At 44.5% G+C, this 18136-nt stretch overlaps 1 protein-coding gene across 8 annotated transcripts in view; it reads left to right on the forward strand.

The window, feature by feature from the left end:
- RPAP1 (RNA polymerase II associated protein 1) overlaps window positions 1-18136 on the forward strand; it is a 53731-nt gene that overhangs the window by 19800 nt on the left and 15795 nt on the right. For 6 of the 8 annotated variants that reach the window (XM_073348699.1, XM_073348704.1, XM_073348701.1 and 3 more), the window contains 9 exons: window positions 1884-1999; window positions 2497-2595; window positions 3021-3122; window positions 7232-7399; window positions 10079-10267; window positions 13943-14077; window positions 14273-14452; window positions 16745-16902; window positions 17879-18055. In XM_073348699.1, the coding sequence (XP_073204800.1) occupies window positions 1884-1999; window positions 2497-2595; window positions 3021-3122; window positions 7232-7399; window positions 10079-10267; window positions 13943-14077; window positions 14273-14452; window positions 16745-16902; window positions 17879-18055 (1324 nt within the window). The remainder of the gene's footprint in view (window positions 1-1883; window positions 2000-2496; window positions 2596-3020; window positions 3123-7231; window positions 7400-10078; window positions 10268-13942; window positions 14078-14272; window positions 14453-16744; window positions 16903-17878; window positions 18056-18136) is intronic. The other 2 variants (XM_073348702.1, XM_073348703.1) reach the window with 2 other exon arrangements.

An 18136-nucleotide genomic window follows, 5' to 3' on the forward strand; every position in this document is an offset into this window, starting at 1 on the left:
TTAGGCTTCAGGCTGGGCCAGTTATCTGCGGGAAAAGGACTGATCAGAAAAAAGGATTTCTGTGTATCCATTGTTTCTTGCAAGGGTGTGTCAGTGCAGAGGATTACAGCAGTAATTTAAACATCTCCATGTCCTGCTCTTGTTTTGTTCAATCAGAAACAAGGCTGCTACTCTTCAATGCCCTCTGGTCACAGCAACCAGTCCTGGTCCAGGCTACCTTGAGCTAATGTTTGTGTGGTTTTCCAGGTTGAATCTGGAGATGGAAAAGACTGGTAACTAATCCATCCTCAAGCCAGTATGGGACAGATTTCTACTGTGCCTTTGCTTGTGTTTAGTTGGCTCCAGGTACATGTCCCAAGCACCCCTTCCCTTTGGAGATCAACTTGCAGCTTAATTCATCTCTCTGACAAAAAGTTTTCCATGATGTTGAGCCTAAATTTCCTCTCTCTCAATTTCTTGTAGTTTAAAGCTCTGTTTATTATGCTAAATAATTGATCTTCCTCCATCGTGTTTACATCTTTCAAATACTTGTCAGCTGTTGTCGTGCTTCTCCGCTGAGTCGTGGCTCAGCCAAGCTCTCTCTCTATATGTATTTAGCTCTGTGAAGGGTATTCGCGTGCCTCAGGATCACCTCTTCGTGGCCAGGTGTGGCATAGCAGTGGTTTTCCCACATGGTGCCCTCTGCTGATGGTCACTCCGGTGGCCTCTCTTCCTATAACTCAGTCCTCTGGCCAGGTCATGATTTTGTCCACCCCTTAGTTCACCAGAAGGTCTTTTGGCCCCAGCTCCAGGCTCCTGCCACCTTCCCAGGCCCTCCCACTACACCAGGTTCCAGCCCAGGGACCCTGTAACCAGCAACCAAGGTCTGTGCACTTCCACTCTTTGCTGCTGTTTCCCTGGGCTCCTTTTTACCCAGCCTCTCTCAGCCTTTCCCTTATGCCTCTTAAGTTCTCATTACTCTGTTCCTCCACAGAACATCTCCCAGAGCTCTCTCTTCCTGGCAGTCCAAATCCTGCCCTTCTTTCAGGGTGCAGCACAAGGGCCTCCTCCACCTCAGTGCCTGCTTTATGCCTCCCCAGCTGCTTACCAGCCTTCTCTAATCAGGCTAGGATCCCCAGGGTTTATCCCCACTCCACCCCGACTCTCTCCCTGCAGCCCCCTTCTGCTACAGATTTCTGCTCTTTATATTAACCAGCCTGCTCTTGCCCAACTGGGCTTCATGATCAGTAACATAACTGGCCTCTCAGCTCTCATTGACCTGCTCAGGGCCTGTGCGGGATTTGCATGCCATCACAAACTCTTTTAATCTAGGTAGTCAGAACTGAATACAACATTGCAGGTGTGGATGCATCAGATCTGTGTAGTAAGGGACTATTACCTCTCTGTCCTGTGACATGATGTCTCTAGGCAGCTCCATATTGCACTGACCTTTTTATTACCATAATTCACTGCAGGCTAATAATTTACTGTCCATTCTCATCTGTTTCTTTCAGCATTACTGCTTCCTAGCTTTCTGCCTCTTTATTTCAGATTATTTTCCCCCAGATGTTTTTAGTTTGCAGTTCTCAAACTTGAATCTAATTTTTTTTTCTGTCCCTAATCTCTTTGTTTGTATCCTGTCTGGTGTTCAGCTCCTCCCAAATTAGTATCGTCTGTGAATTTCATTATAGTGCTGTTTACTTCCTCTTCTAGAGCTTATGAAAGATTAAAACAGCAGTAAATCTTTGATGTTTATGCACCAGCTATAAGTCAATTTGAAGATAGTTTTCTTGTTACTTTACATGAAAACTGCACATGAAATACTCTCATAGCCAAATATTTGGCTGTCTCTCTCTGTGCCCAGGAAAGATAATGCCTCTGATGCTTTCTCTCCTTCCTCAAAGAAGTTGACCTTCCCATCAAGCCCCAGAAGGAATGGATCCACATGAACAATGTGGAGTTTGAGAAGCTGGAGTGGATAAAGGATCTGCCCCACCCACGGCAGAAGAGAACCAAAAAGGTTTGGAAAGTAGAAACTGATTTTTCTCTCTTTTCGTTTGTTGGTGGGACGTGTGGTTCATGTTGGTGAAGTCTTCAGAGACTGATGTTGCTGGAAAATGAGCCTTCTCTTCTTCAAACTATAAACGATGCCAACAATGGCATCTCTCCAGATCTGTCCCTATCCTCTCTTAGAGTGTGATGAAAATCCAGTTACCATGTTCATCCAGTACTTGTCTTTTCCATGATACTATGCAGGGTAGATCTGGAACTAGAGGGGACCAGGGATTGAGATGGGAATTTAGTGTCTAGTGTCTGAGAGATCTGGGAACTTGAAGTTTGGCAACTGGAATATGTGGGGAAATAGCTCTGGAAGTTAAGAAACCAGGGCAATGGAGATAAGTTGTAGAGAACTTGGGACTTCGTGAGCTAAGAGCTTGAAACTGTATTAAGGAAGTAAGATATAAAAGCTGAGTGGAGTGAAAGGCAGTAAAATAACTTTTTTTTTTTTTTAAATAGGGCATGCAAGCACGATTTAGTTTGAAAGGAGAATTGATTCCCCCAGATGCAGATTTACCTACTCATCTGGGCCTACACCACCATGGAGAAGAAGCAGAAGTAAGGGAGATATCAGAATAAAGTGGAAATGGAAAGAGAGTACACCGTATTCTGATTTCCATGTTTAATTCTCAGATTCTTCGTGTCTGGATATCCTACTGATGTGCCCCTTAGGAATGCATGTTGAATTAGGACCCAGGAGAGAAATCAGAACATACTGAGTCACTATTTCCGCTCCTTAATCCCATTTTAAAATGTATCTACTTGCAAAAGAATACCCCCACACAATTGGCTTACCTATCAAGGCTTACCCTTTAGCTAGTCTCTCAATGAAGTAGAATAGAATCTCTTTAGTCATTTGCATAAAGCAGCACTCACAACTCTTTTGCAATGCAGTTTATTCCTTGTGCTATATTTTGTAACTACTCTAAGGATCCTGTTTTATCTAGCTTTTTTTTTTTCCTTTACTCTCTCCCTCTGTGTAGAGGGCTGGTTACTCCCTCCAAGAGCTCTTCCACTTGTGCCGCAGTCAGATCATTCAGCAGCGGACATTGGCATTACAGGTGCTAGGCCATGTTGTCCAGAAGGTGAGTGACCTTTGTATGGAAGTTCTTCCTCCTAGTTTACACTGCTGGCAATATCAGGGCCCAGATTCTCTAATGCGATAAGTTCGCTTTGCACTGCTCAGGCAGCACAAAGTGGATGGATTCCAGCCAGAAGACACCAGCAGAAAATTCCCCCTATGAAGGAGAACCTGTCACGGGTGTGAAGCTGGCAGAGCCAACTCCTGTATCATCTGTCCCTGCCACCTTGACAAAGGGGCAGGGTGTGTGTATGCACATGTCAGGTGTGGATCTGTGTGAATCCAAGTGGAATTGTGCTATGGGAGAACTGAGCCCCAGCTATCTCTAGAACAGGGGTCTCAAACACGCGGCCTGTGCGGTTATTTTCTGTGGCCCGCCAGCTCCCCGTGGTACCCCCACCTCCCCAGAAGTTACCTAGAGCAGCTCCGGCCTGGTGCGCACTGGGGGCAGGGCAGGCTTCCTCCCTGCCCTGTCCCTGCGCTGCTCTGGGAAGCAGTCAGGACCTGGGGGAGGGGAGGGGAGGGGAGGGGGACGACTCAGGGGTCTGTGTGTTGCCCTGGTTGCTCCTCCAGGTACCTCCCCCGAAGCTCCCATTGCCCAGGAATGGGGAACCGCGGCCAATGGGAGCTTCAGGGGAGGTACCTGGAGGAGCGGCCGAGGCAACACACAGACCCCTGTGCCACCGCCGCTGCTCCCCCGCCCCCCGGGTCCTGGCCGCTTCCCAGAGCGGTGTGGGGGCAGGGCAGGCTCCCTCCCTGCCTGCCTGCCCTGCCCCTGGTACGCGCCGGGCCGGACCCGCCCCCCAAACCCCTCCTGCAGCCGAAACCCCTGCCCTGCTGCACCCCACACCCCTACTGCACCCTGACCCCCTGCCTTAAGCCCCATGCTGCACCCCTCCTGCACCCCAACCCCCTGCCCAGAGCCCCCTCCTGCACCCCAATCCCCTGCCCTGAGCTGCCTGCCCCATCCTGCATCCCAACCCCCTGCCCTGAGCCCCCTGCTACACCCCTCCTGCACCCCCTGGAGGCAGGGAGGGGGTGGAGTTGGGGTGGGGATTTCAGGGAAGGGGTTGGAATGGAGGCAGGGAAGAGGCGGGGCAGGGGCAGAGCCTCACAAAAGGGGTGGAGTGGGGCGGAGCTGGGGCAGCTGTTGGGGGGTGGGGTGGGGCAGCGGTGCAGCCCTTGGGCCAATGAACTAGTCCTCACATGGCCCTCGTAGTCATTTGAGTTTGAGACCCCTGGGCTAGAAGAAGATGCTCAAAAGTGCTGTTCCGCAGTGTCGCAGACATTGCATATTTGGTGGCTCCATGGTTTCATCTGACTAGGGCTGTCAAGCGATTAAAAAAATTAATTTTGATTAATCACCCGATTAAACAATAAGAGAAGACCATTTATTTAAATATTTTTGGGTGTTTTTGACATTTTCAAATATATTGATTTCAATTACAACACCGAATACAAAGTGCACAGTGCTCACTTTATATTTATTTTTGATTACAAGTATTTGCACTGTAAAAAAACCAAAAATAGTGTTTTTCAGTTCGCAAATACTCTAGTGCAGTTTCTTTATCATGAAAGATGAACTTAAAAATGTAGAATTATGTACAAAAAAAACTGCACTCAAAAATAAAAAATTTTAGAACCTGCAAGTCCACTCAGTCCTACTTCTTGTTCAGCCAGTCACTCAGACAAACAAGTTTGTTTACATTTTCAAGAGATAATACTGCCCGGTTCTTGTTTACAGTGTCGCCTGACAGTGAGAACATGCGTTCTCTGTTGTAGCCGGAATCTCAAGATATTTATGTGCCAGATGCACTAAAGATTCATATGTCCCTTTATGCTTCAACCACCATTCCAGGGGACATGCGTCCATGCTGATGATGGGTTCTGCTTGTTAACCATCCAAAGCAGTGCGGACCGTCGCGTGCTCATTTTCATTATCTGAGTCAGATGCCACCAGAACAAGGTTGATTTTCTTTTTTGGTGGTTTGGGTTCTGTAGTTTCTGCATCAGAGTGTTGCTCTTTTAAGACTTCTGAAAGCATGCTCCACACCTTGTCCCACTCAGATTTTGGAAGGTACTTCAGAATCTTAAATCTTGGGTCGAGTGCTGTAGCTAGCCTTAGAAATCTCACATTGGTACCTTCTTTGCATTTTGTGAAATCTGCAGTGAAAGTGTTCTTAAAATGAACAACATGTGCTGGGTCATAGAGACTGCCATAACATGAAATATATGGCAGAATGCGGGTAAAACAGAGCAGGGGACAGACAATTCTCCCCCAAGGAGTTCAGTCACAAATTTAATTAACACATTATTTTTTTAACAAGCGTCATCAGCACGGAAGCATGTCCTCTGGAATGGTGGCCGAAGCATGAAGGGGCATACAAATGTTTAGCATATCTGGCATGTAAATACCTTGCAATGCTGGCTACAAAAGTGCCATGCAAATGCCTGTTCTCACTTTCTGGTGACATTGTAAATAAGAAGAGGGCAGCATTATCTCTTGTAAATGCAAACAAACTTGTTTGTCTTAGCTATTGGCTGAATAAGAAGTAGGACTGAGTGGACTTGTAGGCTCTGAGGTTTTACATTGTTTTGTTTTTGAGTGCAGTTATGTAACAAAAAAATCTACATTTGTAAGTTGCACTTTCATGACAAAGAGATTGCGCTTCAGTACTTGTATGAGGTGAATTGAAAAATACTATCTTTTGTTATTTTACAGTTCAAGTATTTGTAACAAAAATAATATACACTATGATTTCAGTTACAACACAGAATACAATATATATGAAAATGTAGAAAAACATCCAAAATATTTAATACATTTCAATTGGTATTCTATTGTTTAACAGTGCAATTAAAACTGCGATTAATCGCGATTAATTTTTTTGAGTTAACTGTGATTAATCTACAGTCTTATATCTGACATAAGCGATTTTATTACACTTCCTCTTCCGTTGGCTGAGCCAGCTATGTGACATGCTTGTTCTTATAGCAGGTGAGAATAAACAATCCTGCTCCTAAAGTAATGCACCAGCATCAGTGGCAGAATGAATTGTCTGCCTCAGTGGAAAGGAGCATAACTTCCTACTGGCTCACAGGGAAAGTACTGCAGGGGATGTCAGCAATGAATGATGCAGAGAGGACTTAATGTGAAGAACTTTTTGGGCTGGGGTGAGGAGCAGGAGTTTGGTCCAGAATTAAAAAGTCTGATCTCTGAGGTGAGGGAAGGGGAGCCATTCACATACAGAAAACAAAAGGAAAAGAATAGAAACCAAGGGATGAAGTGTCTTCCTACTCCTGCTGTACTTGCTTTTCACTCTCCCTGCCCCACACATTGATAGGGTTAGTGCAGTGGGGCTAGACCACAGTGGGAGAGCCTTAGTTCAGTTATAGGGATAGTTTGTCATGCTTAAATAGGAAATGAGTTGTGATCCCTCAAACTAAGTGTGAAATCTCAGCAAATGGCAGAATGGCATGAGGAACGTGGGACTGTTCCCTTCTAGTGGAGGTACAAAAGGAGTATTCTGGGGGGACTGTGGGTCGTGAAGCTGCAAGCAGTCTGGTGTTCGTGATGTGCACGGCCTTCCTCATGGATCCCCGTGTGTTTGCAGTGTAATTGCTCATGTATGTTTATCCCGTCGGGGCATGTTGGTGACCCTCCTGTGGAGAGAGGGGGAGGTTCAAAAGAAGCCATGGCAGGTTGTTAGTTGGAAACATTCCCAAAGTGCAGAGCATTGTGGGTATCTGAACTCAATATGGCTCTACTGAATTTCTCTGTGTCGTGCATGTCCACTGGAGTCCAGGATGCCCGTTGGATTCCCTTTTTAATTGGTTCTAAAGTCTCCTCGTGGGCAACTGCTAGCGTCATTCTGGGGTTAATCAGCTTTGGATTAAATAGTGTAAAAATGTGTAGCCACTATGTAATGTTCCAGTCTTGCCATGCAGCTCCCATTGGACAGGGTGCTCCATCGTTGTCACTGACCAAACGCAGCTTTCTTAGCTGCTTTACATTTAACATAGGCAACAGCAAGTGTGGTGCATGTTAATACACACCTGGCTTTAATGGGGTGACTCGGTGGATGCTGAGGATGTGGGTGGCATTTCTTTCAGGCCAAGGCTGGGGAGTTTGCCTCCTCCCTGAAGGGTAGTGTCCTGCGCTTGCTGCTCGATGCTGGATTCCTCTTCTTGTTGCGCTTCTCCTTGGATGATACGGTGGATAATGTCATTGCGGCATCTGTCCGGGCTCTCCATGCACTGCTGGTGTCCCCTGAAGATGAGGTGAGAGAGCGGTGCTGGGTGTAATAGCGATTTGGGTGTGGGAATCAGAAGGAAGGGACCTATTAAATCATTTGGATCAAGCTATATGATGGTCAGTGTCCCGTTATTCTCCACAGAACACTATTTTCATGCTTTGTTCAGTGTCACTGTAAGCAGTAGGGCTTCCATCGCTCCTTTTCCTTGGCCTAGTTACTCTTAATAGATCTCACTGTTCAGAATTTGTTCCTGCTGTTCAGACTAACTCTGCCTTGCCCTAAATTCATCTCAGGGCTGCTGAACTTCTCTCCCTTTTTTGGTGTTCATGTACACTGTATTATTTCACAGCCCCATTTTCAAGTTATATGTATTTAGTTCTTTTAATCTGACCTCTTACATCTATGGTTTCTGGCCCTTTATTGTGGTGCCTCCTTTCCAGCCAGTGGACTGGCAGCTGGACGCTCTCCCCCTCATGCCTTATCCCAGCACAGTTGCTGCCCTCACTCCATTCATCTGTCCATTTTTTCTGGTTCCCTCTCCTGTGCTCTTTTGCTCTGTTTTCTTGGTCTTGTTTCTTATTCTTTCCTGCGTGTGTCCCTCTTTCACCAGAAGACTACATGTCTTTTTTGAGGTGCAGATATCATTGATAGCTCTCTGAGACAAAGACCCACATGCCCTCCTGGCTGGGCTTTGCCCTGCAGAAGGAGCATGGGTGAGCCCTGCTGCCTGAATCTGCAGCCTTTTGACCAGGAGCTGCTCCCCTGGGGAGCTGCAGTAGGACTGCCACTGAAGTAGGCAAGGAAAGCAGGTAGCTTGCAGGCAGTCCCCTGCAACTTCCTCCAATCACAGGAGCATAGTCACAGTGGGGGAGGTGAGGTGAATGGAGGTTTCATGTAGCTTTCCCTGTTCTACTGTTCCTTTCCTCTGCTCCATCATCCCTTGGTCTAATTATGCTCTCCTGGGTGGGCCCTGCCCCCTGCATTGGAAACAGTGCCATAAACCAATCCTTCCAACCTCTTAATGATTTTTTTCTCTGACTCCCTTTTGAATTGTCTGCATGTTTCTGGTAACTAGGTGTCCAGAGCAAAATGCAGTAGTCAAGGTGTTCTCTGCTGGAGCCATAAAGAAGGAATGTTGCCTTCTTGACTTGTGGTATGATGTCTTTGCATATGCAAGGCCAGAAACTCTACCAACAATTGCACTATAAAGGCATCTGTCTGTGTTGAGATTTCTCATTTTGAACATCCTCAGTGTGTCACTCACGTTATCAGGCTTCAGAGGGTGGCTCCAGACCTACGAGGGAAGGATGGTCTTGTGTGTAGAGCTCTGGACTGGGCATCTGCCATTGTGTCCTTGGCTCTGCCACAGACATGTGGCGTGATCTTTGACAAGTCTCACAGCCTCAGTCTTCCTGTGTCAAATGGGGATAAACAATACTGCCTTGCCTCCAAACATCCCCGTGAGACTCCATTTATTAATAATTGTCAAGCACTCTGAGATCATTAGCTGGATGATAATTTACATGTGCAAAGTACTTATCTCACCTTCGTCTGTGCATGACCTCACTCTTGAGGAGTACTCCAGCTTTTCCAGGTATGCCAAGTTTCTGCCTAGTTAAGGGTCTGTTAATACTTCTGTTATCTTTGTTATAATTTCAGGGCTTTATCATTCTAGCCTAAATGTTCCTGTCATCCATAAATTAGTCTTGCCAAAGGGAGGCAAGGGTGACTTATTTCTATTAATTATTTGAAGACTGAAATAATCTATGTAGAGTTTGACTTCTAGATTTAAAACAGTGGATCCCAATTTCAGGGCTTCGAGCTGGAATCCCAGCCTTCTCTCTGAGCCCTTGACTTCATAGTTTACCCTTCATCTTGTCAGCATTGCTTTTTGTGCCTAATAATAGTTCAAACTTCTATAGCACCTTTCATCCAAGATTGTTTGGGAACTTTACAAGCATTAACTAAGCTGCACGACACACTTATGTGGCAGGCAGCTAGTAGAATAATTGTTTTACTGATTGGCAGACCAAGTGATAAGTTTAAAGGGACTCTGTCAAGTAGTTGAAGCCTCAGATTTAGTTTTCATTTAAAAAAATAAAATAAGTTTTTTCTGCAGTTAAAAACATTCACTGGAAAACAGGTCTGGTTTGGATGGAAACATTTCTCTGAAGTGGTGGAAGCTCAAATATTTACAGCCTTGTTCTAGAGCAGGAGAACCTGAATGTGAAATGGGATAGAAACAAAAGTAAAGCTGTCTAGTCTATATGTTCATTGTCCAAGCTGAGAAAGATGCAAAAAGTAAACAAAGTTTAATATAGAGGAAAATGGATAACACTTATTTTAACATACTTTTTAACTCGAGTGCACCTCTATGTAACCCATTTGAGATCAACAGTGAGCCAGTGGTAGAAACCAAAATAGAACCCAAGAATATTGTCTTCCAGGTAACCACTAGATAAACAGTTACTACCCATCCTGCGTATCTGTTCAGAATGCTTTTGTCTCAGTGGAATTTGGACCAGTCTGAGGTTGGCATCATCCCCAGGTCCTTTTAGCTTAGACTTGGGCTTTGTGAATACACCATGGTTTCTTGTTCCCATTTTGGGTTGCACTGGCTTGTATTCAAAAGCATTTTTAAAATGCTTCCCTTTTCACCCTCCCTTTGCTATAAGTTATGTATGTGCTTTTCTTTTCCTCACAGGAGTATCTTGACCAGACTTTCTCATGGTACCAGGGGATGGCTGTGTTCCCCTTCACCCCCAACAGTGAAGAGGAGGAGGAGGAGGAGGAGGAAGAGGAAGAATTGACTCTAATGGAAAAGACACCACGGAAAAAATCAAGGGATGAAAACAAGCCAGATCCAGATGTGGCCCGGTATGATGTCATAAAGGTAAACCCATAGCTGTGTCTGGAATCTCGCCAGCAAAACCATATCTTGCATGAAGGCTGTATGTGCTGTTAAAGCTAGCTAGATGGACCTGTACATTGAAATTCCAGTTTGATTTCTGGAACATTGGTGACCTTGATGTCACCATCATTTATGGGATGTCACTTAAGTGAGACCACCTAATAATTCATCCACCTCCCTCTTATATTTGCATCTTGCAATTAAACCCTTATAACTTTAATGTGAATTCTGCATGTACTTCTGTTCATCCTTGTCCCACTGATATGAGACCTAGAAACACAGTCATTTTTGTTATCTCAGAGCCAACCTTCTAGGTAATGATAGTATGGCCACCATTACTCACTGTGGTATATAAATCCTCAGTTATAGCATTTTGACCCACGTGCTTAAGGCTTTCACCATGTTACTCCGTTTCCCTGGGATACTCCAGCTGAATAGCTCAGGGGTAGCTAGATCTCTGTTCTACTCAGAGATACTGGCAGTGTGTTTAAAGGAGTAGTAACCGAGACCTGAATCAAAGCAGAGGAGAACTCAGCTTGTGGTGCTGAATGAAAAGTTTGTCATTCTCAGATCAGTATAACTGCTAAATCCTGCTGATGTGATTGTTGTCCTCAAGTAGTGTTATAACTAATCTGAACTAACATGAATTTTTGTGAATTAATGAACAGATGCTCACAAGATGTTAGCTACAACCTTAATCCAAAAATGAACCCAGCAGAAACAGGCTGGTGACATTAGAGGAAATGCTGTTTGCGATCTAACAGTTACTAAATAATAAAGTACCTGGTCTTAACAATATTTCATCAAAACTGCTCAAGAGTGGAGTTTCAGCTTTTAGTTGTCTTAAAAGTTTGGGAAACCAGTCACATTCCAGAAGATTGGAAAAGGGGCTGCTTCATCTCCTTTTAAAAAAAGGACAGCGATCATCTTGTACAAAATGAGACACAACCAGTGTGGTTTCCATACTGGTCAGTCCCTGCTATATATACTTTGTGGAATGTTATTGAAAAACGACTAGAGTGACAAAAGGAAGTTCAGATTGTGTTTATAGATTCTGCGGCCACCCTTGACTCAGTGCATCCATCAGCACTGAGGGTACTGCTATGCTAGTATGGGATGCCTCAGGATATAGTGTGCCTAGTGGTTGAGTTGTACCACAGTATGTTTAGATGTATGAGAGTCAACAGTTGTATTAGGTTGATTTTTCGGTAGAATAAGGGGTGTGCCACGTGTGTGTTCGCTCCCCAACTTTATTTACTGTTCTGATAGACTGTCTGATGACAAAGCTGGTTGAGGCCAAAGTAGGAGGTCTGAAATTTTAAAGATTCATCTTTAGAAGGTCTCGTATGTGGATGATGATGCCTTACTTGGAGGGAGTACTGACCGACTACAGTTAATGCTGGAAGAGCTGCGAAAAACTGATGGGTCTATGGATTTAAGACCAATGGTGATAAAACCAAAGCTATGCATGCCTCCTATAAAACAGAAATGAATGACCTATCGACACCGCATGTAGAAGGCCGTGACATTGAATGGTGGAATTGTTTTATCTATCCAGGTAGTTGGTTGACAGCAGAAGGTTCTATAACCAAAGAAGTCATACGTTTGATCGGTCTTGTGTCAGTGGCATTTTAGTATCTTCAGAGGTCTGTTTGGCTGGATGCATGTCTTTGTGACAACTAAGATAGGAGTGTTCAACATGATACTGATGAGCAGAAACATGGCTGTTAAAAACAGCTGAGGAGAGGAAACTAAACTGTTTTCAATGCCAATAATTATGGCAGCTTCTTAAAATCCGTTGATTTGATTTTTTGTAACGAACTAGGAGATACTTAGACAATCCCAGCAAGTTGCAGGCTTGCACTAGTTGGGAACAAGATGACTACAGTGGTAGGGTCATGTCCAACGTGCATAAGAAGGGGTATGCTTTTACAGAACGTTTATAGAGTGCGGTCGCAAGAAGTAGAGCATAAGGATGACCATGAATGAAGTTGGAAGGTGCAATTTTGAGGGATTTAAGAAGGCTATATCCTCCCATACTGACTCTTATCAAAGGAAGAAGGTTTGCAAGGGACCTTTCAAGATACAGGTCCACGGCTATGTCATAGCCATATGAATCTTCTGCTTCTTTGAAATTCAGTTCCCTCTATTTTTATTGCAAGTGCATTTTATATTAAATGCCAGAACAGATCACCAAGATGTTACCATAAAACATGAGTAGTAAATCCACATGTTTTTGGAAATACCTGCTTTCCAGGTCCAAAAATGAATGTCACTTGACTTTCAGATTCTGTTCCCTCCTTTGACACTGACTCTGATCTCCCACTGTTTAACCCTAAAAAATGACCTAATCTTTCTGGGATTAACTGTTGTCATAAAAATAAAGGGAAGGGTAACCACCTTTCTGTATATAGTGCTATAAAATCCCTCCTGGCCAGCGGCAAAACCCTTTCACCTGTAAAGGGTTAAGAAGCCAAAATAACCTTGCTGGCACGTGACCAATGAGGAGACAAGATACTTTCAAACTGGGAGGGGCAGGAAACAAAGGGTTCGTCTGTCTGGGTGATGCTTTTGCTGGGAACAGATCAGGAATGCAGTCTCAGAACTTCTGTTTGTTAGTAAGTAATCTAGCTAGAAATACGTTAGATTTCCTTTTGTTTAATGGCTGGTAAAATAAGCTGTGCTGGATGGAATGTATATTCCTGTTTTTGTGTCTTTTTGTAACTTAAGGTTTTGCGTAGAGGGATTCTCTATGTTTTGAATCTGATTACCCTGTAAGGTATTTACCGTCCTGATTTTACAGAGGTGATTCTTTTACCTTTTCTTCAATTAAAATTCTTCTTTTAAGAACCTGATTGATTTTTCATTGTTCTTAAGATCCAAGGGTTTGGGTCTGTGTTCACCTGTACAAATTGGTGAGGATTTTTATCAAGCCTTCCCCAGGAAAGAGGGTGTAGGGCTTGGGGGGATATTTTGTGGGAAGACGTCTCCAAGTGGGCTCTTTCCCTGTTCTTTGTTTAACACGCTTGGTGGTGGCAGCATACAGTTCAAGGACAAGGCAAAGTTTGTACCTTGGGGAAGTTTTTAACCTAAGCTGGTAAACCTAAGCTGGTAAGAATAAGCTTAGGGGGTCTTTCATGCAGGTCCCCACATCTGTACCGTAGAGTTCAGAGTGGGGAAGGAACCTTGACAACTGTCCATTCTCAGTTTCTGGTTCTGGACACTGCCAGAGACAGGATACTGAACTAGATGGGGATCAGTGGCCAGTTTCAGCAAAGGTGGGAGAACCCGTACAGGCACATTATTTCATAATTGTCTATTACGGTGGAAATGGTCTTCCTATCCCCTGTCAGTCAGTAGTTGTCTTATGCGCTGAAGCATGTGGGTTTGGATCCCTCATACACTGGTCTGATCCCATATGGAAGTTCGGTTGCTCTTTCTCTCTCTCTCTCTCCCAACTTATACTTGTTTGTCTTTGCACTAGCAGCTCTGAGTGGAGAGTTCTCCCGTTAAAACAAAGGATGGTTTTCAATCCTGTTCTTATAAATAGACACCTATTTTACAGGGCTTTCTTTCCAGCGGCTGTAGCATGAACACTGTGTATAGAGCTAATGTTAGGAACATGATGGGTTTGTTTTTGTTTTCTTTGTCTTGCAGGGGCTTCTGAAGACTCAGTTTCTTCATCGGCTGAGGTACATCCTTGAGGTGGTGCGACCTGTCCCCGCTGTAGTTCTGGACATCTTGGATATTCTCACCCGGGTAGCAAGGCACTCCTCTGAAGCATGCAGTCAGGTACCCACCTGTGCAGGCGGTTAGAGAGAAGGGGCAATGGGTGAGGAGGGGGAATGGTGAGGAAGAAGATGGAGAAATGGAGAGGGGATAGGGAGGCTCAGTATTGTTGTGCTACTTGCTCCTGCTGACAATCAAACTGCCGGAGTTGCGTTCCTGCCCTGAGAGTCAATGTCTGTGTTGCTTGCTTTTGTACAGCTCCTGGCCTGTCCTCGGCTGATTGAGACCATCGTTAGAGAGTTTCTCCCTATCCAGTGGGATCCCCGGGTAGCTGAACCAGGGCACTTGCTCACCAGCCTCCATGGAGTTGCGTGTGCCACCGCCATGAAGTTAATCAGAGTCCTGGCATCTGGGGGGAGGAATGCAACAGCCAGACTGGTAAGCAGTATGATTCAGCATGGTCTTTCTGGTCACAACGGGCAGAAGTGGAAGCCCTGGTTTTAATATGCCTTGGTTTCTAAATAAAGGGAGGGAATTAACTAGAGATGGGTCTGAGTTGCAGATTTGGACCCAGAGTTCATGTGGAGGGAAGGGTTCTGATTTGGATCCATCTCTGGAATGAAGAAAAGCAGCTGGCTTCCAAACACTTAAATATTAGCAGTGTAACTCCCAGCCCCTCCATCTCTGTCTCTCTCAGCCATATGCTGCCAAATGCATATGTTCTATGTAATTTGATTGACTGTTAAGAGGCGTCCCTGAAGGTCAGACAGTCCTCTTAGGAGGCCAAGAGTGTATGTGTGGACGTGTGTTGGGAAAGTGCTGGCAGCATCTCTGTAGAGGTGCCCTCTTACAACTGTTCTACCCAAGAAGGTACCAGGTGCTTTCTCACACACCTCCTTGAGTCCATTACTTAATGAAACCATAAAGAGGATGAATACTCGGCAGGTAATCTGCCTTCAGAAATAGTCATTCTTCCTTTATGCTATCCCTGCTCATCAAACTGATGACCTCACTTCCAACAACCAATCAGAAAAACAAATGAAGTCAGTTATGCAAGGCAGCGTATGAAGTCAGCATGGCTAGCAGGTACCTGTCATAATACAGCAGGCACCTCCCGGAGTTCTCAATTCAGTGTTTATAGAGGCTCCTAATAGATTGATATCCAAGAAACTAAATTAAAACCTGAAGGTTTCCAAGAGAGCAGGAGCCCATGATCAAATAAAGCACCTGAACAGACATGAGACACCCCGTTTTGAAAGAGGAAAACCTATTGAACAACCACCAAATATCAAAAATTAGGTCACTCTTTTATATTAAGTTTCCATTTATAAATGGCTTATAAAGGATTAGTAGGCTTTTAATAAAAGGTTAATCAGTAGTTATAGAATGTTAGAGTCCCACAATGGGTTGCTTATAACATGTTTGTAACATGCTTGTAACATTTATTGATCATTTAGTAAACCCTTATAAATGGAACCTTAATGTAACACAAACTAAACCGATCACTTTGAATGTTACAGTGAGCTGTATGATTCTAAAGGAGAGTTTAGAATGGGTTGAATTAAAATTAGCATTGCACACATTAAATGAACAAGAAACTGGCTAACTGATAGGTCTCAAAATGTAATTGTAAACAGGGAATCATCATAGAATGATGTATTTCTAGTGGGGTTCTACAGGGATTGGTTGTTGGCCCTATGCTATTTAACATTTTGATCAGTGACCTGGAAAAAAACACAAAATAATCCCTGAGAAAATTTGCAGATATGACACAATTGGGGGAGTTGGAAATAATGAAGAGGACAGGCCACTGATACAGTGATCAACATCACTGAATGGTAACCTGGGCACAAGCAAACAATATGTGTTTTAATATGGCTAAATGTAAATGTATACATCTAGGAACCAAGATTGGGGGCCATCTTTACAGAATGGGGGACCTATCCTGAGAGGCAGTGACTCTGAAAAAGATTTTGAGATCATGGTGGATAATCAGCTGAATCACAGAATCAGCTCCCAGTGTGATGCTGTGACCAACAGGGATTAATGCAGTCCTTGGATACTTAAACGAGTGAATCGAGTAAGAGCGGAGAGGTTATTTTACCTTTATATTTGGCACCAGTGCATCTGCTGCTCGAATACTGTGTCCAGTTCTGGTGCCCACAATTCAAGGAAGATGTTGATGATAAATTAGAGAGGGTACAGAAGGGCCATGAGAATGATCAAAGGATTAGAAAACATGCCTTATAGTGACAGACTCAGAAATTGGATCTATTTAGCTTAAAGAGAAGATTAATGGGTAATTTGATTACAGTCTGTAAGTATGTAGGTGGGGAACAAATATTTGATAATGGGCTTTTCAATCAAGCAGTGAAAGGTATAACATGGTCCTGTGGCTGGAAGTTGAAGCTAGACAAATTCAGACTGGTAATATGGCATTCATTTTTAACGGTGAGGGTAATTAACCATTGGAACAGAGAGTCTTGGTAGATTCCCTATCACCAGTAACTTTTAAATCAAGATTGGATGTTTTTTGAAAAGGTCGTTCTCAGAATTATTTTGGGGAAGTTCTGTGACTTGTGTTATAGGGGACATCAGACTAGATGATCACAATAGTCCCTTCTGGCCTTTGAATCTATGAATGGAGGCTGCAGCTGCATGAGGCTTTAGTGAGAAGGCCCAAAGAAGACACACATCTTACTTCTTTATTTGTCTGCTTATTCTTTCCAGCTTAATAAATTTGAGCTGAAGAGTCGGCTGAGTCGGTTTATAGCTGAAGATCCTCAGGACCTGCCTCTCTGCAGGGAGGAAGCCATAAGGCTGAGCACTGAGGCTTTCCGGCTGTGGGCTGTGGCTGCTGGCTATGGTCAGTCCTGTGATCTGTACAGGTATGGCCCAAACCTGGAGAAATGGGGACTCAGTGTCTGTGTAATGAAGAGAATGAGCTGCCTGTTCCGGGGCAGGTAATTGCAGGGATCTGTGGAGCCTCCCCAGGGTGCTGTAAAACCTAGCTTCCATTGATTTCTATGTTGTGATCTCAACTTCTTCTGTCCTTTCATGATCTCCCTCGTTTAAATGAGCATTAGCACCAGCATCGTGCTGCTCCTTCTCCACACAACAAGAAATTCCCACTCTCCCAGCAGTTCGCGACTGGATTCAGCTCTTTCATATAACATGGGTGGTCTATGCATTCATGACCTCCAGGCTCAGTTGTTGCAACACACCTAGGAATGAACCCGACATCTGTAAGAAAGCTCTGAATGGTCCAACAAGCAGCAGCATGCCTGCTAAATGACACAGGCTAAATGTTAGTGGGCTGGGTCCAGGCTACAATCTTCTTCTGATAACTGTGCTATCCTGCAACCACAGACTTCTTTCCCAGAGGAATGCGGTTCGTAGGAGGGGAGGACAGAGCTTTTTCAGGGGCAGGGCTTTGGCTGTCGAGCTCCCTTTCAGAAGAGATTAGGGTGATGGGAAATTTCACTGTCTTCAGGCGAGAGACTTGTCGCTTCATAATAGTGCTTCCACAATATCCATCCCCCAATACTCCAAACCCGCTGACTAAGATCAGGACGTTTAGGATTATCTTTAAAAAAAAATCTTAATGCCAAGGAGTAGTTGGGAGAGAAACCGAAGAGGATTCCTTAAAGCTGCATGTCTGTACATATGTTACTCTGGGCAGGTGATTGAATGTTAGAGCAGTGAGTGTGGTATAAATACTTGGTTATGCTAGGGCAGTGCCCTATCTATCAGGAAGAACTTTGCACTAATTGAACATTCCCTTTTTGCTGAGCTTGGAATGACATTCTCCTGGTTTTGTTTTTTTACTCATCCTCCCCACCCCACCCCCATCACAAACTGCAGGGATCTCTACCCCGTGTTGGTGAAGATTCTCCAGTCCCTGCACCACTTGCTAAGTGATTGCCAGGAAAACCCCACATTTCCACTTTCCATCCAGCGAGCTACAGCTGTGGTCACCCTGCTGACCCACGTGACTCAAACAGCTGGCTGCACGGCAGAGCTGCAGGCCCGGCTTAGCAGGTAGGCCTGTCACTTTCTGTCAGCTGTGGTTTTAAAAGAACACTGTCTAGTTCTCTCCAGGGCATTGTTTGCAGTAGCTGC

The sequence above is a fragment of the Lepidochelys kempii genome, chromosome 6, assembly GCF_965140265.1.
Source record: "Lepidochelys kempii isolate rLepKem1 chromosome 6, rLepKem1.hap2, whole genome shotgun sequence".
NCBI classification, from domain to species: Eukaryota; Metazoa; Chordata; order Testudines; family Cheloniidae; genus Lepidochelys; species Lepidochelys kempii.